The 22,855-nt window shown below is 39.7% G+C and overlaps 2 protein-coding genes across 5 annotated transcripts in view; one reads left to right on the top strand and one right to left on the bottom strand.

Annotated features, from left to right (window-relative positions):
* The window catches only part of nhlrc2 (NHL repeat containing 2), an 85,944-nt gene extending 75,062 nt beyond the window's left edge, over positions 1 to 10,882 (bottom strand). The window contains exons 1-2 of one of the 3 annotated variants that reach the window (XM_060842113.1): positions 10,706 to 10,882; positions 10,425 to 10,589 (exon numbers count right to left, since the gene is read on the bottom strand). In XM_060842113.1, the coding sequence (XP_060698096.1) occupies positions 10,425 to 10,572 (148 nt within the window). In that variant the 5' untranslated portion in view covers positions 10,573 to 10,589; positions 10,706 to 10,882. Of the gene's footprint in view, positions 1 to 10,424; positions 10,658 to 10,705 lie in introns of those variants that run through there. The other 2 variants (XM_060842114.1, XM_060842112.1) reach the window with 2 other exon arrangements.
* Positions 1 to 22,855, top strand: part of dclre1a (DNA cross-link repair 1A (PSO2 homolog, S. cerevisiae)) — a 76,271-nt gene that overhangs the window by 1,378 nt on the left and 52,038 nt on the right. The window contains exon 1 of one of the 2 annotated variants that reach the window (XM_060842110.1): positions 10,406 to 11,316. The exons of the other annotated variant lie outside the window; for it this stretch is intronic. Within the exon in view, the coding sequence (XP_060698093.1) occupies positions 10,857 to 11,316 (460 nt within the window). The 5' untranslated portion in view covers positions 10,406 to 10,856. Of the gene's footprint in view, positions 1 to 10,405; positions 11,317 to 22,855 lie in introns of those variants that run through there. 2 annotated transcript variants of the gene reach the window in all.

The raw sequence follows: 22,855 nt of genomic DNA, 5'->3' as shown, positions 1-22,855 counted from the left end.
ACAATAAAAACATGGAATCTGAAAAATATATGCATGCCTCTTGAAAGGTCTAAATAAAGCAAAGATTTGGAAAGACAGAGAAGAAAGAATTTCAAATAAGAGTCAAATTTGTCCCACAGATAGACAGTTGATGGATTTAATACAAACTAGCATTTTGAAAAACTGCATTAAGGTAACGGATGGTTAATGCATGAAGATAAACTTAATGAAGCAAAAATACAGAAAGTCATAGAAATAGTTAAGTATTAGAAACTATTGGTAGTGAACAAACAATGAGAAATTTACACACAAATTTCTAAACTATCCATAATAAGGTAAATGTATTAGAATGTGAATACCTATGAATGAATAATTCTTGGCTCACAGGAAACCAACTCTAACACATTTTCTTGAATTTTCAATTTGAGTTCTAATATAAATGAGTAATAACAATGAGAAGAGAAGACATTTATGATTATAAAACTTTTACACAGCAGCAGAGTTTTATTAGAAAGTGGACCATGATGCACAATCTACATGTTATGCATCATCTCTAATACATTGAACAAAATACAGGACATAGACAATTCACACTCCATAAACAGAGCTTTAGACGGCTTTAATACAGAGCCAAGCAACAAGAGAAAACAGTTATTTTTAACTCATGCCCAAGCTAGTATTTCTGGATGAATTAAAAGCTGATTGACTAGGTTGATTTGATAGCAATATAAAAGTGAAAATTTTTTTTTACCAATTTAGAGGAATTCCATTTTCCAAATCTAGCATCAATACTCCTTTTGATTTGCTGCATTTCAGTAGGTAATGTAGAATGCAGAAACTAAACAAATAATCTTACAGAAATACTACTCTTATGACTAGTTTTCTAGAATTTCTTAACTTCCAAAATAATAGTCCAAAAATATTATGGACCTGTTTGTGGGGCAAGAATAACAGCTAGGCAGCCAACACTCATCATTTAACTGTGTAAACAAAACTGTGGTGTTTGGATTACTTTAAATATTCAAGTGAGTTAACATTAAATACTGTCTTATTTTTGAATTACCATGTAATTATTAAAATACTTGCACAATGCACACAAAAGACTCATCGAAATACAGCTAGATTTTATGTTTAATTCAATTGCCTTATAAACAGCACATTATATAATAAATACATTCTAGAATATATAAAACTGTGGCTGTCAAACTGCAACAGAAGAAAGACTAAATTCCACAGATGAAATTAAATAGAGCCCCTATAATATTGTCACGTGTACTAGGAACTATTAGTGAACTCCTGCTTTCAAATTTAAGATTGTTCCATCCAAATTTCTCCCATTATAATGAATATTTTGCTGTGCAGGTATAAATATTAATAATTTCAAACACCAGTGATTCTGATAACGTGTGTTTGTCATCAGACTATGTTGTGCTTGACTTAAGATATTCTAAACCATAACTATCAATTCAATTTTGCTCATTTACCATGCAAGAATTTAGTTAAATTGATTTGAAAATGAAGTGATTTTCATATATTTGTAAATGCATATGTTGTAAACTCAAAAGTGTGATTAATTACAGCTAAGTAAAGCACAGACATAATTTCATCAAACTATCAACCACAACATTTGTAAAAGGCAAATGGGGTCTTACTCAAATCCAAAAAACCTATGAAGGCTATATTTAAGTAATTGAGAAATTTAAAATATATCTCTATAAATAATCAACATATTAGAAATAAACAGCACGAAACTGTGATGAGTTAAATTCAGATTTCACAAATGGCAATTATGTTGAAACTGTCGACCATACCTGTCAGGAGAAAAAAGCAAATTCCACTGAGTGATGCCAGTGGCAAGGCAACATTCTGTACCAGAAACTCTGGATTAAACAAACTTGTCATATGATTGTGCTGACCATTCAGAGCTGAGTTTGACCACACAAGAATGTGAAAACATGGGAGTGCTGGGCAAGTTACCATTTGACATCAGAGGTTTTCCTGTGAAAGCCTGCAAGTCAAGTTAAATGTAAGAGAAAGTTAAAAGTACTGTTAGATATAAAGTAATATTGACACAACAAGTGAAAAACCATGATGTAAAGTGAAAATCAGACCACATGCTGAGTGGGAGAGCCCATCATTGTGAAAGACAAGATGATCATCTTGGAATACTATGACAAACAAATTTTCTCACCATGAGAAGGATGAGAACAGCTGCCGATCCTGTTGCTGAAATGTTGCTAACGTGGTTCAAGGCAGCCTGACCAGAGAACATTCCCACTGCCAATCCAATTCTCCAGAAAAATGGAGTCAGTGAGGTAAGAAAGCTGTCGTTCCTAGTAACGGATGGCTACATTGATTCAAGACAAGGCACAACATTGCCTTCTGTACAGTAACTGGTGAGTGAACAGTGGCAATTACAGATGTTTGGCTCCACAATGGTCTTGAATAAGAACATATGAAGAGATATTTTTAATGCACTTGAAACTGGTCTTCTGCTAGACCACTCTGATGTTTCAAGGTTAAATGTAATCATGGAAATTGGGCTAAGGAATGCATCACTGCTTTGTCTAGAACATGTTTGGAATCAAAAAGCCGCTAGTTTTTGTGATACGAAAAGTCTAAGGAGCTATATTGCTTCATAGATGTAATTTCTAACATTACCCATTCAGTACAAGGCAAACAAAAGGGCCTAAATGAACTTCAGCACTTTAAAGCAGTGAACTGGGTAAGTGGACAAGTGACAGTAAGAAATAAAAGAGGAAGATTACTATTACTATTACTTCAATTGTCATATACACCCCAACATAGTTGGCTTCAAGAAAAAAAGAAGCTGGCATCCTTGCCACTCAACACCATGGCCAAGATCCAGCCATTACATCATAAGTGACCTGAAAACCCACTACTCCAGGTGTTGTGATCTCTCAGTTTATAAAGGCCATTGATAAAGAGTAAAATACAAATATTCCAGAAGCCACGTGCACGAAGGAGTATGGTGACCAAAACCATAATTGCTGAACATTTCTACCAAGCTTTATTGTCACATGTACTCAAATGTGTACAGTGAAAAGTTTATAAGTCACCATCTACGGTGCCAGGTACTAAGATACAGATTCTTCAGTTAAAGTTCTTTGCAAAAAAAATTGCAAAGTAAAGAAATCAAAAGAGCAGCATTACAGATCATATAGAGAAATTAGAAAATAAAAAATAAGAAGTTCAGAACAACACTCTTTCCAACCTAGTTGAAGGGCTTATGGAATGAAGGGCTTATGCCCGAAACTTCAATTTGCCTGCTTCTCGGATGCTGCCTGACTTGCTGTGCTTTTCCAGCACCACACTCGCGACTCTGATCTCCAGCATCTGCAGTCCTCACTTTCTCCTAGTCTTTCCAAACTAGTCAACCTGGCACCTAACCTCCACCCAGCACCAAGCTTTGACTCCACATCGCACCAAGCTTCACCTCTACACTTTTCTGGTTAGGAGACTACTCTAGGTTGGAAGTCCAGGCTGAGGCCATACAGTGCCAAAAGACTGCCACTCAAGGTCAGTGAGAGATGGCTATGCTGGATGGGAAACCATCATTATGGGCCAAAAGAATGCCTCGCCAGGTCTGCACTGAGGCCGAGAGACTGAATTAGAGTATGGACTGAGACATGGAGTTCAGGACATCGCTGAGAAGAGGAGAGAGAAAGAAAAACAATAGAGAGGAAAAAAAAGTAAAAGAATGGATGGAGCGGACAAGCTCCTGCTGAAGTGTTCTACTCCACTGCCATCTTGGTTGAGTTCAAGCAAGTTATTACACAAGAAGCTGTGAACGAGGAGCAGTAGGGTATAACTAATCAGTCTGATGAGATTTTATTTTGCTCACAAGAGACAGACTGACATGAAAGTACCTGAAGAGGCAACCATGGAAACCTAAAGATGTACAAAGCTGTAGACTATGTATCAGAACTGGTAGACAATGCATTCATGGATGCACTATATCTTTAAGAAAGAAACCCAATGACCCTGAAGAGTCTGATTCACTGCTCTCCCACCTGTTTCTCTAGCTCATGTTACAAAGGCTATTCAACTCACCCAAGACAAAATGTCAAGCAGATAAAGATTATGGAGTTTTTCTGGAGCAAACTCTCAAATTTTCAATTCAAAGCTCTGGGCTTTTACAAAGTCAGGCCATTGTAAGGTGTGAACAAATTAGAAAAAATATTCTGTCACATGTTTACTGCTTTATTGTGTTTTCAATTAGCATTTAACTCAACTGCTCTCTGAAATAGTTTAGCAAGCTACTCAATTCAAAGTCAATTGGGATTGGCAAATGTTGGTCTTGGCAATGATGCCCATATCCCTTTTAAGATAAAAAGAAACTGAATATTGTTATTGATATATACCTTGTTTGTAGGAATATCAACTGACACAGAGGTGCATTTCTTGAGGGAATGGGGCTTCCTCAGCTATCACGAATCTCTGCTTAACACAAACTTGTGGGTGGATCTTCTGGGATTTGATTCATCAGGATTTTGATTTTACTGTGAATTCTAACAGTAAGAAAGTTACTCAATACATTTCTTAAGTTATTTTATTAGCAATTTCTGCATATTTTCCTTAGTTCAGCATATCTTGTATAAACTTGGCATTGCTTCACGTTCTTCAAAATGTCTTTAAGTGAAGTGTCAGAGCAGCATATTAGTTTAAACATAAAAATCATCTATCGCTTCAGCTTCATACAATTAAGGTAACCACAAACAAGGTATACCTTCAATGCTAATTAATTTACTTATGAGCTCTATTGATACTGGTAACAATTTAAAGAGAAATTTGAACCTCCAGCTATTAATTGCAAGAACAAACCCACAAGATTTCAAATTTTTAAACAAGGATTAAATGAAACAAGCATTAAACGAAATAAGCACTACTAACACAACACAATCATTTGCAATTACCTAAGTTTCACATCCAGCAGAGGTTCTTCAAACTTAACAGGATCTTGAGGGTTCATTTATTTCTCCTGTGCCCAAACTAAAGAATGCCACAGCTTTCAAGAATTTGCTTTGATTTCTCTATAGTGTTCCAATTATTCTGAAACCCAAGATATAGAGTCATACAGTACGGAAACAGACCCTTTGGTACAACTCACCCATGCCAACCAAATTTCCCAAACTAAACTTGTCCTACTTGCCTGTGTTTGGCCCTCATCCCTCTAAACCTTTCCCATTCACATACCTGTCCAAACGTTTTTAAATGTTACAACTGCACCTGCATCTACCACTTCTTCTGGCAGATTGTTACATAAACTGACCGCTCTCTGCATGAAGAAGTTGTATTACTTTTGGTTAACTGAGCTTTTAGCTCTTCTTCAATCTTAAATTTGTAGACTGTCCTACTCAAGCATGAATTTTAATCACATGTGGCTGTTAAATTAGAATACCCATGACTCCCAATAGCCCTGTGATATGATCCATCATTTTTGGCAGTTTTTCTCCCCTCCATGCTTGTAAGGTGGTGGAAAGAGAAGCCATACATTCTTTCAAAAAATATTTAATGAAGTGCCATGTATTACACCAGTAAGGAAAGTTGAAAGTGAGGGATTGAAAGTCCTACAAAAGTATGGGGAAATTAATTACTTTACGCCTCTGATGGGAAGACTTTATTAGTAATCAAGACCTAATACTCCATTAACTGTACCATTAGTGTAAATTAGTGATTCAATTACTAAAATGGTCAAATTGTTTCCTTTTAATTTGCTACAATTTAGAATAAAGGAGACTTTTACCAAGTTTATTTAATAAATTCAAAAATAACTTAATTATAAACTAAACGCATTATTTAAACAAGTGGTAAAGCTGGTTAGCAACTAAACTATATTCCGGAATAAACTAAATCCCTTGAATCCCAAACAAACACATTAACCTGGCAAACAAGATAATACATCTCTGCAGCAATTATATGTTTTTTAAAGAGAGACAAAAGGGGAAAAACTAAGAGACCTAACAGAAAGGATAAAATGAAAAGCCTTTCCATGGTTTCCTACCAACAAGGTGAAATACTGTCAACTGTACAGTGGTGGAAAGTCCTCAGATTAGACTTCACTTCAAATGGAGATTCAGTTCAACTTTGGTCTTTGAATACATATAATAGCTCAGCTTTCACAGCTTATGAGATAGTCAGACACAAATATTTGAAACTCTCAGGTTCCAGGAAAACTGCATTTTGAGAAAGAGAGAGAGAGAGAGAGAGAGCGAGAGATCTTTTCAGCTGTCTTGCTTTAAGATATCTTACTTTTTTCAGGAGAGTTTTGCTTGCTGCAAGCTTTGGAAATCTATTCCTTCCACTGACACAGCAACATGTTCTTGAAAACTGAAATTGCTAGTGTTGCTAGGGACCCATCAGCACGTAGGCCCTATTTCTTCCGAAACAAGTTTGTCTAGCAATTAAGTAATAGATCTTATAACTAATCTTTAAGAGAGACAAGGTATAATTGGCATATGAGACATAGCTCACATAGCACATTTGACTTTCATTTCCAAAAACAAAGTGACTCGCTTTGGTAAAACATTTTAATTTAGATTGCCCTTATAGTTCTGTATTCTAGTTTCTTATAGTCTTTAAGCATAAATGTAGAATTCCCAACAGTTAAAGAACAAAAGCTGAGATTTGCAGTGAATAGCGAAATTTCAGATGAGAGAAACAAACAGTGGCATTCCCAGGAGATGACCTTAGGACCACTGCTACTTTTCATATGACAAATAATAATGGTCAAGGGAGTCAGTTGTGATGCTTAGATCAGTTATGAGTCACAAAATTAGACCAGCTAATAAATCAGCTTAACATTTCCAGGGTCAGTTGGCAGTTAAGTCTTGGTTACCCTACCCAAGTATCTGACACTTAATTCAACATTGGAGACTTTTACAGAGGGTCCACAGTACAATAAATCAGTCACTTAGAAGTTTAAATATTGTAGGCAAACATCGGAACTTTACCAGGGTCCTGATGTGCAATACCAACATGTCCAGATTTCCATGCTCAGTACACTTGAAGATTTACGTTAATACTTCTTTAAAAAGATAAATCATTGCTTGGATTTGAACTGGAAAATTATGTCCAATTTCAGGGGTTGCTTTCCTTAACAAAAGGTTGACAGGAGATTTGAAAGTGTGCAGATCACATGGTGTCAGAAACAATTGAGAGGGACATATTTCCCTTGATGGAAAGACTAAGAACCAAAGAACACTGACTTAAGATAATTGACAAAAGAATCAAAGACAACATGAGGAAATAAGTTTTACAAAATAAATGAATTGGATGTCAATGGCACTGTTTGAGAGTGTATGTGGAGACTTGTATAAGGGAGTCTGATCATTGAAAAAAGATAGGGCTATGCAAAGAAGGCAGAGTGTAAAGAACTGAACTGTTTTTGCAAAAAACTGAAACAGACACAACAGTCTATATAGGGTCCTTCCAAATAATAAACATTCTACAATTTTAAGTGATGGAGAGGCTTGTCACGCACCAGACCAAACCCCCTCAAAATAAATGAAATTAGCCTAGATTCTAACTTTTTCTTGTTTTAAAGATAAGTGCCAGGTGTTGCATTTCAGATACAATTCAATTGGTCAAACTACCAGTCTTGAAGCAAAACACACTTCATTCATACACTACAGTTAAAATACAACAACAGAAAAAAGAAATTGAAATAATTTAATTGTATTGGAAAATTTAACAGAATAATGGATTACTTAACTACTAAACAGTAAGTGTTCCAATATAGTAAAATCCCATAACACACCCTAGGCAAAGGCAAATTCAGTAAAATAGATTATTTGACATGAAATTCTCCAGTTCAAGAGGAAAACATCAAAAGAAAACTGAGAGAAAGTAGCAGGGAGAGATGTACTACAGCTTCCAAACCCAGCTTCAAGACCCCAGCAACTGCTACTGAAGAACTAAAACTAAAAATACTGGTTCTGTAGGTGCTTAACCCCACCCATTCAGGTTGCTTCTATTGTTCCAACGTTTTTAAAAAACCCAAGGCTTCACAAACCTTTTACTTTTGTGGCCAAGTAGACTTATTGGCATCTCCAGCTCAACCTTTCTTCATTAAAAAAAAGGATGAAGTTCACCTCTTAAAATCATAGTATCGTCACAGGTTATACAACATGACTGTGTGGAGTTTGCACGTTCTCCCCGTGTCTGCGTGGGTTTCCTCCGGGTGCTCCGGTTTCCTCCCACAGTCCAAAGATGTGCGGGTCAGGTGAATTGGCCATGCCAAATTGCCCGTAGTGTTAGGTAAGGGGTATATGTAGGGGTATGGGTGGGTTGCGCTTTGGCGGGTCGGTGTGGACTTGTTGGGCCGAAGGGCCTGTTTCCACACTGTAAATAATCTAATCTAATCTAAACATGCTATTCAGACTGCGCTTTGACTCGGCTGGCTTTGACAAAAATAGTGTATATGTTCATTAGAGGCAAGAACAGTTATCAGAGTAAAACGATTATGGCAGGAGATAAGATTAGAAATGTTATATGGAGTCAATGAGGAGACTACAAATTCCAAGGAACCACCTAATACTTTAAGGCTCCAAATCTGGATAGTGACTGTCCGTCTTCAGATTCTGCAATTATACCTTTACACTGGGCCTTCTCAAAGGTGATACACTCTGATGCCATTTTTCTTCATCAGATATCTGACTTTAATTATGGCATGCAGTATCTGTTAATGAAGTGGATGAGTCCTCAAAACCTCTTCCAAGAATTGCCTGTATTTATTGTGCACCTGAACAAGGTTTGAGGTGTGGTTGCCTCACACTTGAATGCTCCCCCAGTGGGGTAAAGTTGTTATAGGAAGCAAGAATGGGAACCGCTGTCACTTAAGTTTTAGCAAATGGTGGAGGGAAGGGCTTGGATTTTAGGGTATGCAGCAATGTTTCCCTATGCACAGCTGCTCCAAAGTTCCATGGACAGCACTCAATGTACTTATTATGGTATTGATGGAAGTCACTACTGCACACACTTCTCAGAGATCTGTGCAGTTGGAAATAAGATTAGAGGGAATGCTGGGGTCGAGGCTTGGGAAAATGTTTGATGGAGGAAAAGTGGGCTAGATGACACTGGCACAAAGCGAAAGCCAGAGTCTCAAGACCCGAGAGCCAATAGTTCATAGAGGTGGCACAGTGGCTCGCACTGCTGCCTCGCAGCACCAGGGTCACAGGTTCAAATGCAGCCTTGGGCAATTATCTGCGTGGAGTTTGTACATTCTCCCAGTATCTGCGTGGGTTTCCTCCCACAGTCCAAAGATGTGTACGCCAGGTGAATTGGCCATGTTCAATTGCCCATAGTGCCATAGCCAGAGGGAAATGAGTTTGGGTGGGTAACTATTTGGAGGGTCGGTGTAGACTTGTTGGGCCGAAAGGCCTGTTTCCACACTGTAGGAATCTATTCTAATCATGTTGCTTTCATTTTGGCAATGACTCGGGAGTTAATTTGCTAATCAGTCAGCACTCATTTTTGTGTACTATAAATTATTGTGATCTTTGAAATTTGGCATTCTTGCAATTGTGCCAGAGTAACATATAATTGGAGTCATCTGCCAAATGTGTGGAAAAACAAAAGTGTTATTTTCTGACTTCTTAAACAGGTTAAAATGAAGCCAGATACCACAATAAGTGAATTAGTACAGTACTTGCACATAGAGTAGTTTATACTTTATTGAAGTTAAGATAAAATGAAACTACAGCTAAATTCCCACGATAAACCTCCTCGCCCTGTTTAGTGACGTTTCACCTTTTAAGGTCAATTCTACACAATGTTATTCGGTGTCTCTTCCCTCTCCCTCATGGGTGTGATATGGAACAGATACTTGCAGCTTTTGCGCAAAACACTAGGCGACTGATGCTGCTATCACATTTTGCGCAGACACATTTACAGGAAGAGGTTATGTAGTGTTAATGAACAAGACGAGAGATATAGCGTGCAATATTTTACGACTAAGCGCAGAAGGAACAGTGCGTCTTCTTTTCAGTCTGTACAGATACACGGAGACATTGGGTGAACAGGAAACCTTAAAAGCAACATATTATCTCGCAATAACGAAGGGTATTCATGGATGATGTTACGTTTAAAGTTTCCTGACCATGAATTTAAGTCTGTACAGATTTGATTTCAATTAGTCTCATGCCAGACAAGAACATGGTAACTTGCAAAGAAGAACTTTACGGAAACTTTCAACAACGGAAGCCTAGTATACTTTTAAAGAAAAATAAATAAGTTTTTCTATTTTTTTTCTTTCCCAGCTGTGACTCCAGTATATGAAAACTACACTGCCAGACGATTGTGACATATATCCCCACTTAAGTTCCAATTCAGGTACAGGGCGACCCTCTTAAAAACCAGCAAGCCCGATTCATCCCTTCCTTCCTTCCTTTGTGATGTCCTGGGGAAAGAGGGGAACTTTTTACCTTCAGCAAACTCAGGGGCTTTTATTTCGGTCTCCCCGCCATCTATCTTTCCAAGATATTGAAGGATGAGTTGTTCTTTCTGGATTTGGCCAGCAGCTTCCAGTAGTGCGGCTTCCAGTTGAGCCTGAGCTCCAGAGACACCCGCCATAGCAACGACCGTGCAGACTGCAAGTCAAGAACAGAGGCGCCGATCACCACATTCGCTACGCTACTCGCGCATCACTTAAACTTTAATTGTGTTTAAAATCATATGCGTCTGTACATTTGTCACAAATGCATACCGTAACTCAAACATAACCCAATTTATTTTTTGTTGTTGCTGAATTGCGGCGAGAAATGGTGTCGAATTTGCGGATCTGAGTTGGAGGGTTTGGGGAGCTCGAGCACTGAGCTTTAACGGCTCGGCGTTCCTTTCCCGCTCGCGGCTGCGCTATGAGCGCCGAGGAAGAGGCTATCTGGGGCTATAAGTCCGCCGGGAAACGGAGGCGGCCTGTTAATACCACAGAAGCCGGCAATAGTCCTCCCCGTGTTCATGCAGGCGGGGGCAAGTCTGCCCGGCTGAGGAGCCGGGTTAAAAGAGCCAGATCACAGCGCCACTCTCAAAGGGTGTCCATTGATCAATCGCCGAGAGGCGTGAGGGCAGCCCCTGGTCAGGAAATGTCCTCTTCTGCATCAAATGCCAGCAAGTCATCTCCACAGCCAGCCGCACGCACACCATTGTCCAAGGTTGAATTCCCTAATGTCTCCGAGGGCAAACAAATCCCCACAAAGGCCAAGCCTGCCCATGACGGCTATTGCCCAATCTGTCAAATGCCCTTCTCCTTATTGCTGATAGAAACCCCCCGGTGGCATGTTGCAGAGTGTTTGGAAACTCCAGGTTGCACAGATATTGGTGAGTTGCTAAATAGGTGCGAGTTTTGCAGCCTTGATGTTTTCAATGTGTGAAGGTGAATTTTAACGATGTTAAGTCAATATTTACTAATTCATTAAAATGGATGTGTTTATGTATTGATTAGATTTGGTTTTTTTCTTTGTATTGGCATTAATATAACATCTTTAACAGTAAAATTGCCGAAAAGCTGAGGAGGAGCATTATAGGACAAAACGTGATTGCAAGGTACATAAGGAGATACTGGCATAGGTGACTGAAAACTTTTTAAAAAGACATCTTAAGGTTGGAATTAAAAAGGGATTTCAAAATCGTACTAAGACCACTGAAGAAACAGCTGTTTAAACATGGGTGAACAAAACTGGGGAAATCTAAAAGCCAGAATAGGAGGAACATGGGACCTATGGAGAATTGTAGACCTGGAAGCATTCACAAGCCAATAAAAACATTGCACACCTGGATGAGGAATTTTAAAATTATAGAATTGTCATATTGCAATTATTACATTGAGCCCATCATGTCTGCATCGCTTTTTTTGAATGGGTGTTTCACCAAGTGCAATTCTGTTGCCTTGTTCCGATAATCGTGCATGTTCTTCCTTTTTAGGTAATGCATGAACAAAAAAGTCTCAATGCAGAGGCAAAGCTGGAGTTGGGTGATATCAATGATCTAGAAGTAGGCAGTCTTTGTGATGAAGACAATGTAGCTCATTCAGGTAGAACATTAAAATTGCAGACATTTGCTGCAGTGTCAGAAAATTACTGGAAGATGGATAGTAATTGCTTAGGGACCAGAGGTTGTAGCAGGGACTGAAGACAGTAACTTTAGTTGCAGACTTTTGGTCCATATTTACTTGGAGGGAACTTCTTGTCCAGTACTAGACGCTGGAAAAGCAGCTTAACAAAATTAAATGTAATGGAAACATTAAAAAGAAGTGATGAGCATCGACGGAATACATAATGGAATCTGATATGCTTTTGGATGACATAGAACAAAATTAGGAATGGGTCAAATGCAAATTTATGAGGGACTCAACAAGTAACAATGAGAATTGAACATAAGTCATTTAAGATGATTCTGTAGCTGTGACTGGTTAAATAGAATCAAAATGGCCAAGGCCTGGCTAACTGAGGAAAGACATTCAAAAAAACAATATGATCAGTTCTTTCAAAGATTACAGGTAGGTCAAAAGTATATAAAATATAAGTAGTCCAAGGGTATTCGGAGGAGAGCAGAGATGATCTGTGATCAAAAAGGAGAAAAAGGGCAGAGCTGAGGTGCAAAATGAGTACTTTCATCTATTTACACTAAAAAGATTTCTACCATTGTCAGAGTAAAGGAGAAGGTAGAAGAGAAATGTGGCTAGTGTTTAAAATAGATAAAGAGAAATATCTGAAGAAAAGTTTCAGCATTCAGTGTAGAATAAAACATCCAATCTGAAGAGTTTGCATACTAGGTTATTGAAGGAAGTAATAGTAGAGACCAAGGATTTTCTGACCACAGTCTTCCAATTATAGAAGAGAATGGAGCAAGTGCTCTGAAAGATTGCAAATATTACAAACCTGTTTCTTAAAAAATGTAGAGATATTAAAACTGACATTTAAAGGCCAGTCTGCCTAGAAATCATAATGGGGAGCATTTTAGAAACATTAATCTGAAACAAAATTAACTTGTGTTTGGAACAATATTGGTTAATAAATGAAATCCAGCAGAGCTAAATTGTGTTTGATGAGCTTGAAATGATAGAATGGTGGTTGAGGGTAGTGCAAACGATATGTGTATGGATTTTAAAAGAGATTTGATAGCAAAATTAAATACTTTGCGATTAAAGAGACAGTGGTTGCGTGGATGCAATATTGCCTAAGGGGAGAAAGCAACTGATTGTGGTGAGCGTTTATGTCTCCTGGACCTAGACATGTGTAATTTCAAAGATTGTAGATGGCATGACATTTGAAAATATAGTAAACTGTGAGGAGAATAGTATTGCACTTCAGGCAGATATGGACTAACTGATGAAATTAAAAAATGTGGAAACTTAACAGAGAAATGTGAAGTGATCCATTTTGGTGGATATGTGAGGAGACACAATATAAACTGTTGCTTAATTTTAATGAGATTGCTTGTGGCAGGATAAGATGAGAAGCCAGTTAAAAAGCATATTCGTTCCTTTAAGGCACAGAGTGCAAAAACAAGAAAGTTATGATGAAATTTCATGAGACTCTGGTTAGCTCCAATAGAAGTGTTCGGCCAATTCTGGGTACCACAATTTGGGAATGGTGTCAAGGAGTGCAGTAATGGCACCAATGATAAAAGATGAAGCTGCATAGAGAGGTGTTGTTTACCTTGCAGGAGAAAGGAGATTTGGTCGAGGTGTTCAAAATCGTGAAGTATTTTGAAAGAGTAATTGGCTATGGGTGACGTGAGGAAAGAAAATTAGAATTTAGAATGCAGAATCAGTAATAACTTTCAAAAGAAAGTGCTTAATACTCAGTGGAAAATTACAGATCTTTTAGATGGAATGCGACTAATCGTTTGATAATTTTTTGTGTTTTGGATATGGTTGGAGTAGTACAGTCACAGCCAAGTCCTTGGATGGCTCGGATACACAGGAGAGAAGGAAGAAGAGTGAAAGAGCAGTGGTAATAAGAGTTTCAATAGTTAGGGAAAGAACAGGCATTTCTACGGCCGTGTACATGTCCAAGGATGGTATATTGCCTCCCTGGCAGCAGGGTCAAGAATGTCACAGAATGGTTGCAGGACCTTCTTTTTCTGGGAGAGGGTGGGCAGCAAGAGACCATGGCCCATGTTGGTATCAGCAGTATAGGGAGGAGGATGACGTCCTGAAAGCAAATTTTATGGAAATAAGAAGAGATTACAAAGCAGGACCCAATAAAAAGTATTCTCAGATTATTCATGTATTAGTGAGCATAGGAGCTGAGAAATAAGCAACAGAAAACATGATTAGAGAAATAGTGTAGGCTGGAAACATAATTTCTGAGGTGTTGGATTGGTTTTGGGGCACTTGGAACCCTGATGCAGTGTATGGGGTGCACTTAGGATTGAAAATAATATCTTTGCAAGGAGATTTGCTAATGCTATTGGCAAGGTTTAAACTAGATATGCAGGCGGAGTGGAACCAGGGAGGGATCCCTTGGACTGAAGAGAAGCAAAACTGGTAACGCTAAGTAGAAATGTAATTGGTGAAATTAGAAGACCGACAAATATAAAACAAACATCAAATTGCATCAGAATGCAGAATGAGGTTAAAAGGGCAGAATTAAAGTCACTGTATCTGAATGCATGCAGCATTGACAGCAAGGTTGAGTATTTGAAGACACAAATTAAGATATGGTTATTGAAATTGCCAGCGCAGAGATGCAGCTACAGGGCAAGTGCAGTTGTAAACTGAATACAGAGAAACCTTGATTATCTGAATGATATGGGGGGGTAGGGGGGGAGTATTTTGTTCAGATAACCAAATGTTCAGATAATCAAATGCCAGATAACACAGTTTAGCCAAGCGATCTTGTTCGTATAATTCAAAATTCAGATAATCGAGCTTCCTTTGTATCCTAAAATTTTTGTTATTTAGGAAGATATATACAAAAAGAGAGGTAGTGCTCTTCATAAGGAACAAGATCAGTACGCTCTTGAGAAGTGATATTAGATTGAAGGATTAAGATCTAGAATTGATCTAGATGGATCTAGGAAATAGCAAGGAGCAGCAAACATTGGTTATTTATAGGCCACCAAGCAGTAGTGGTAATCTTGGAAATAAAATAAATGAGGCAATTGAAGATCCAAGTAATGTGGATTGTACAGGAATAATTGGTGACATGAATTTACATATAGTTTGGAGAAACCTAACCAGTGCTAATACTATAAGATACAGCGTTGAAATGTGTACAAAAGGGTTCTGAGGCAATAACTAAGGATCGTGCTACTTTATATTTAGTATTGTGTAATTAGAACTAATTAATAACTTGCATAAAGGAGCTTTGGGAAATAGTCACCATTATATGGTAGAATTTCATATGAAGGTTGATTGTGATTATTCTTGACCTAGGTCTTACAATCTGAAAAGGGGAATCTTTGAAAGTATGAGGAGAAAGTTTGTCAAGGTGGATTGGGAAAGTACACTAAAAGATTTGATGTTGACAGAGAATGGTAGCGTTTAAAAAAGTAACTACATAGTCTTCAACAGATATGCATTTTTCAAAAGCACAAACACTCATTAAGAAAGATGAATAAACCATTGACGTACAATCTCATAGAAACTTAAGGGATAAACAGAGAGGATGCAGGAAGGCTGTTTCCCCTGGCTGTGGAGTCGAGAACCGATGATCACAGTTTCAAAATAAAAGGCGGGCTGTTTATGATGGAGATTAGTAGGATGCTGACTCAGAGGATAGTGACTCTTTGAAAGTAATTATCCCTGAGGGCTGCGGAGGTTGAGCCACTAAATAAACTTCAAGACAGAGATTGATAGATTTTCATTACTAATAACTTCAGTGGATATGTGGATAGCACAAAAATATGGCTTTGACGTAGATGATCAGGCATGATCTAAAATTCAAGGGGCTCAATTACTCCTGTTCCAATGGCTAACCTTTGCAGTAGAACAAAAGAAGTGCTTTTCAAGGATGTCAGAGAAAGTAGTAAACCTGAAGTTTGGGAGTAATTTAGGTCCCAACAAATGATTCCCAAGGAACTGATAAAGAAAGGGAAACGAGAATATGAATGTGAGCTAACGAGAAACACAAAGGTGGCCTGGAAACTTTAGGTATATAAAAAGAAAATGTTAACTAAGACAAATATGAAGACAGGAGAATTTATAGTGGAGAACAGAGAAATGGCTGTGCCAAACAATTACTTTGTCCCTGTCTTCACGGAAGATTAAGAAAATCTCTAATAAATGCAAGACAACCAAGAGGCTTATGAAACTGAGGAATTGAAAGAAATTAATCTTAATAAAGAGTAGTCCTCGAACAGCTGACTGGTTTGAATGTTAGTAAATTCCTGGACCAGATAAGCTACCGCCAAGAGTGTTTAAAGAGATGGCTATAGAGTTAATGAATCATTGGTGATTATTTTTCAGAATTATATAGATTCTGGAAAGGTTCCTGCAGACTGGAAAGGAGCACTATTTAAGAAGGGTGATATAGTGATTATGACAAGGTCAGCCAGCTGGACATTATAGAATATAAGTTTCTTAATTGGGGCAGTTAATCGATCCAATCAGGGAGACCTGGCTGACAGAAAAGAATAGGAGTGTCAAAAATAAAAAAAAAATACGGGTGAGGGAGTTGGATCAGTGTCAAGGATTCTCCATGTGTAAATGAAGGGTGACTTGATGATGAGATACTAGCCTCTGTGGAATTTTTTTCAGTGGTGGCGAGAGTGCGATTAATGATGTAACCATGCAAAAACACCTAATAGCTGAAGCACAACTGGACTTCAAGCAGACACTACAATTAGCTTTATCATTGTAAAATGGGGCAAATGGAGCAAGTGAGTTACATGATATTCCGATGGAAGTGGACATCCTTATCAGTCCAACTGAGCTTGAGGAACACCACTTGAGTGAAGGTAATCGCATAGCCTCAGTCAGGATATATCCTAAACAGAGGGACTCTAGGCCAGCCGAAAGCAGAACTCCACAACAAAGCCAAGCCTCAGGCATATGGTTAAAATTTTCGTCATTGTAGTTGCTGCCAGTGTGCGAACTCGAGACAGCCAAAAGAAAAGTTCCATTCGACCTAAAAGGAGTAAGAGAACACGTAGACAGTGTCCAGGAGAGTGTGCACCCTTTAGGGTCCAGCTGCACCTGGTTTGGAGCAGTTAAATTGTTTAGCAACATCCAAATCCAGAATTAATCAAAATAAACGTCTGGTTAGGTGGTCACCCAGTTCCAATGGAGATCAATACCAGCGCTGCCATTTCAGTGATCACACAACCAGTCTTCAACAAAATGATTGTTTGGTGGTTCAGTGGTTAGCACTGCTGCCTTATAGTACTAGGGACCTGGGTTTGTTTCCTGCCTTGGGCAACTATCTGTGTGGAGTTTGTGTGTTCCCCTGCTGTCTGTGTGTGTTTCCTCTGGGTGCTCCGGTTTCCTCCCACAATCCAAAAATGTACAGGTCAGGTGAAGTAGCCATGCCTATAGTTTTAGGGATATGTAGGTTAGGTGCTTTAGTCAGGAGTAAACACAGAGTATAGGGTAGGGGAATTGGTCTGAGTGGGTTACTCTTTGGAGGGTCAGTATGGACTTGTTGAGACAAATGGCCTGTTTCCACAGTGTAAGGATTCTATGATGGATGATGAAAATTTGCTCCACACTCCCACCCTTGAATTTGCCCAAGATCTCGGCTAGACTGAGGACTACCCCGGGGAACCTTTACAGATTAAGGCTACAAGTTCAGTTCCAGTCTCTTATGAGGAGAAGCTAGTTTAACTTCCATTGATTGTAGTAAAAGGGTCAGGCCCCAGCTTGATGGGGCAATAGGTTGAGGAAGATTTAACTAGTCTAGTCAACATTTTTCGATTAGAAAATGTCTGCCTGAGTGAAGTCTCAATTAAATACCCTGAAGTTTTTTCAGAACGATCTAGTTAATAAAGGAGTCAAGGTCACTTTGCATATTGACCAGGAAACAAATGCACTATTCTGCAAGGCCCACCCAGTGCCATTTGCCTCAAGGACACAAGTAGAGGCAGAAATCAGAAGACTGGAAAGCAAAGGAATCATCAGACCCAGTCAAGTTTGCAGCACTGGCCGTCCCAATTGTGAAACTCAATGGTTTAGTTTGCCTTTGTGGGAATTTTAAACGAACAGTAAACCATTTTACACAGCTGGATAAATACCCAATCCCTCACATTTATTTACAAGGCTGGCAGGGGTGCTGTCCTTCACAATGCTGGACACGAGCCATGCATACTTGCAATTGTGGTTAGTTGAGGATTCGCAGAGGTATGCTGCAATTAATATCCATAAGGGTTTATACCAATGTACAAGACTGCCATTTGGAGTGTTGGCATCCTTTACAATTTTTCTGTGAATGATGGAGAACATTTTACAAGGTGTATCCAGGTCACCATTTATCTAGATGATATGCTCATAACAGGGGAAAACCAATAAGGAACAATTTCTTAGACATTTCTGCCAGGTGGGCATCACCTTAGGAGGAAAAATGCGTGTTCCAGGCACCCCAAGGGACCTACTCAGATTACAAAGATTATACCCACTGGAAGATAAAGTGAGGGCAATTGAACGTGCCCTAGCTTCCATGTCTTTACCGGAGTTTAGGTCTTTCCTTGATCTGGTGAATTATAATGGAAAATTCTTACATAAACTGGCCTTCCTAGTTAAAAAAGGGTCAGCCTTGGAGATAGTTGCATAGCTACAGCAATCATCCTCTAAGGTGTTGGCACACTATGATCCCAAGCAAGGCCTGTATTAACATGCATTGCCTCCCTATACAGCATTGGGGTGATATTAACTCATAAATGGGCCAAGGGAGAGGAATGCTCAATAGTGTGTCCATCCAGGAGTTTGGCTAATGCAGAGCGTAAATACGATAGAGAAGGAAGGTTTGGTGGCCATATTTGGAATCAGGAAGTTCCAGCAATACCTTTACGACTGTAAATGTGTAAGAAAATTGGACCACAAGCCCCTACTATGTCTACTTAAAGAGGATAATGTCCTGCACCTATAACTTCAGGTTGAATTCAGCAGTGGGCTGTAATATTAAGTGAGTATAATTACAATTTGGAACACCATCGGAGGCCAAGTAGCAAATGCAAATATGTTGAGCCGCTTCCTTGTGGCAGATACACCACATGTGGCACTGCAAGAGTCCATAATGGTTTTAAGTTTTCTGGATACACTTCAAGTCATAGCTGATAATATCATACCTTGGATGCAGAAAGATCCGGTGCTGACAAATTTGAAACAGCTTGTGATGATGAGGAAAATCAAAGGGCTGTCACAACCAGAATTGAAATCTCTTTGTATTTGGAGAGATCAGATCACAGTAGAGGACGGCATATTATTATGGGGAGTAAGAGTGATTGGCTCAAGCACCGCCACACACTGCGTGAACTCTGTCAGGGTCATCCAGGGATTTCCAAAATGAAGATTTGAGAAGTTTTGTCTAGTGGGACAGTATTGGATGCAGATGTAGGTGTGTTGATGGGGCAGTGCCCAGAGTGCCAATAAGGACAAAAGTTACCGCCAGCAACTTCCTCCCATTATTAGGAATGGCTAGGTAGACCCCAGACTTGGTTACATGTCAATTATGCAGCTCAATGTTCTTAGTCATTGTGGATGTCCTGTCCAAGTGGCTGGAAATGCATAGAGTTCATTCGTCAAACACGGGGATTACAATTGTGCATCTTCTGCAAAACACAGACTCCTGGATGTGTTGGTCACAGATAACTGTGAACTTATCAGCAGGGAATTCAAATATTTCCTAAAGTTGAATAGCATTCGACAAGTAAGGACAGCTCCATACTACTCATCATAAGTAGTCTGGCAGAAAGAGTAATCCAAAGTTCAAAGGCAAACTTAAGAAACAGCCTACAGCTTCACTGCATACTAAATCGTCCCAGTTCCTATTTTATTATAGGACAATCGCTTGTGCAACTACAGAGATAGCTGCAGCAGACTTTTCTAATGGGCCGAAGACTCTGCACCAGGTTAAAACTGATTTTCCTGAACTTGGGGAAGAGGGTGAAACGGCATCAGGATCACAGTGTTGGACACGAGACTCCACTAAGCTAGAGTGACAGTTTACTTTAGTGGACCAAGTTTGGTGTAGGAACCACAGGAATGTTTTGCATGGATAAGAGGTAAGGTCCGTTGGTGTATAAAGTTTCTGTAAGTGCAACAGTCCTGAACAAGCGCAAGGACCATTTGAAAGCTGCAAACAGTATGGGAACAAAATGTGTCCAGCTCCTTCACAGCAGTTCCGACTATTCTGGAGCCCATGGGTTCTTGCTCTCTGTGAAGTATTGGAATTTGAGATGGACACAACGGATGTCACCTCTTTGACACCTTTGCCTCCTGAAGAAGAGAATGAATTTCTGCTGAGAAGCTCCGGATGTAAGAGGCGAGCTACTGTGCATTACACACTGCCTATACCTGAGGCAGAGTTAGACCCGGTGCTAAAACCCCCCAGGAGGAACTACAAAACAAGAGAGGGAGGAATGTAGTGATTGTAATGAGGTGAGCCAGTTGGACTCCTCGAGCATGAGTACCCTCATTGGGGCTGTAAATCTGGTCCAATCAGAGAGCCTTGGCTGACAAATAAGAATAGGAGTAGTTGATCACACAGCATTGCCTTTTGTGAAGGGCACTGCTTGTCACTGGCCACTCCGATGTTTTCCTATCTTCCTAGTGGTGGAAATTGAATAAAGATTCGTACACCTTGTGTCTCTCACTGTGTCTCACAGCTGCACACACACAACGTGGGTGCTGGGGAAAAAAATAAGAAAAAGAAAAAAAAAAACCAAAAAAAATTTTTTAAAAAAGAACAGAAGTAGTCCACGGGCCAGATGGTGCATCTGGGTGGGTGAGAGCCCAATGGTACATAGCGGCAGACCGAGAGCCAGAAGGCGGGTAGCCATCCTCAGCGCTGTCACCCCGGGCAGGTACCGGGGCGGGCTGCCCCAGAGGTGGTCGAAAGGTGCTGAGGGTGGTTAGTGAAGCCGGAAGGTGGGTAGGCCATCCTGATCGCTGTCACCCCGGGCAGGTACAGGGGCGGGCTGTCCTAGAGGTGATCGAAAGATGTGTTAGGGCGAACTGAGAACTGGAAGGGGCGTGGGGCGGACCGAGAGTCGGAAAGTGTGTAGGGGTGGGCTGTCTTAGGGTGGCCGCAGGGTGGGAGGGACGGGGGCTTGCTGGTCTGTATTGTCTGCACTTTTTTATGTAACTGGATTGCCTTATGTATAAAGGTCATTGTTGCTGTCTTTTGATATTTGAAACTCGGATTTGTGGTTTGTCCTCAATTCCCTGTGAACTGGTTGAACGGGAGGGTTTTGGGCCTGGCTTTGCTGCTCCTCTCCCTTGTAAAATTGCTGTTGTATACAGGTGTAAATGTTAACTTTTTTTATAAACTGTTTTGTAATTTGTTTGATAAAATAAAAAAAAGAACAGGAGTGCAGGGTAGTCCACGAGCCAGATGGTGCATCGGGGCGGGTGAGAGCTCAATGGTACATAGCGGCAGACCGAGAGCCAGAAGGCGGGTAGGCCGTCCTTGGCGCTGTCACTCTGGGTGAGTACAGGGGCGGGCTGTCCTAGAGGTGGTTGAAAGGTGCTGAGAGTGGTTAGTGAAGCCGGAAGGTGAGTAGGCCCCCCTGACTGCTGTCACCCCGGGCGGGTATCGGAGCGGGTTATCCTAGGGATGGTCAAAAGGTGTGTCAGGGCGGACCAAGAACTGGAAGGGACATGGGGTGGACCGAGAGCTGGAAGGTGCGTAGGGGTGGGCTGTCTTAGAGTGGCCAAAAGGTGGGAGGGATGGGGGCTTGCTGGGTCTGTATTGTATGCACTTTTTTAATGCAATTGCATTGCCTTTTTATGTACAATGTTATTGTTGCTGTCTTGTAATGTTTGAAACTGGGATTTGAGGTTTGTCCTCATTTCCCTGTAAACTGGTTGAACGGTAAGGTTTGGGGCCTAGCTTTGCTGCTCCTTTCCCTTGTAAAATAGCTGTTTCTTTATATACAGCTGTAAATGTTAACTGTTTTTTGTAAACTGTTTTGCAATTGTTTAATAAAATAAAAAAAAGAACAGGAGTGCCTGACATTCTGTTCACTCTGAGAGCTGGATCAGTGTCCAGGACTCTCCATGGTTAAATAAAGGGTGACTTAGTGATGGAATACTGGCTTCTGTGGAGTTATTTCAGGTGGGGGAAGGTGTATATTTGACATAGAAGGTAGGAAAAATATTCAGATCCATATATGTTCAAATCACAGATAAATTTTATTAGCATGGATGTTCATCTAAGTGGACTCTTCAAAAATAATGTTACTATTGGGCATTAATTTATGAAAGGAAGTCATATTTGACAAATCTATTGGATTTTGTCGATATTACTGGCCTCAAGAATAAAGGAAGATTCCTTGGATGTGTGTTTGGATTGTTAGAAGAATTTAAATAAGGTTCGTTAAGGGAGATTAGTAAAAGAGTTAAGGTGTTTGAGATTGGAGGTAATGTACTAGTAAGGATTGAGAATTGGTTAAAAGATACAAACTAGAGAGTGGGTACAAATTGGTCATTTTATAAATGGCAAGCAGTTATCAATTGAGGCATCACAACTGTGCTTGAGCCACAGTTGTTCACAATCTGTATAAATGATTTAGCTTTGTGGGTGAGTTGTAATATTTCCAAATTCGCTAAATGCACACAACCAGGTGGGAATTTAAGTTGTCAGAAAAATGTAAGGAGGCTGCAAAAGGATTTGGATAGGCTATGTAAATGGACAAAAAATGGCAGTTGGACTATAATGTGAAAGGGTGTGAAGTCCAGGAACACAGAATATTTCTC

Source organism: Hemiscyllium ocellatum, chromosome 22, assembly GCF_020745735.1.
Source record: "Hemiscyllium ocellatum isolate sHemOce1 chromosome 22, sHemOce1.pat.X.cur, whole genome shotgun sequence".
Lineage (NCBI taxonomy): Eukaryota > Metazoa > Chordata > Chondrichthyes > Orectolobiformes > Hemiscylliidae > Hemiscyllium > Hemiscyllium ocellatum.
The sequence above is the reverse complement of the archived record's forward strand: the minus strand, read 5'-3'. Positions and strand labels throughout refer to the sequence as shown.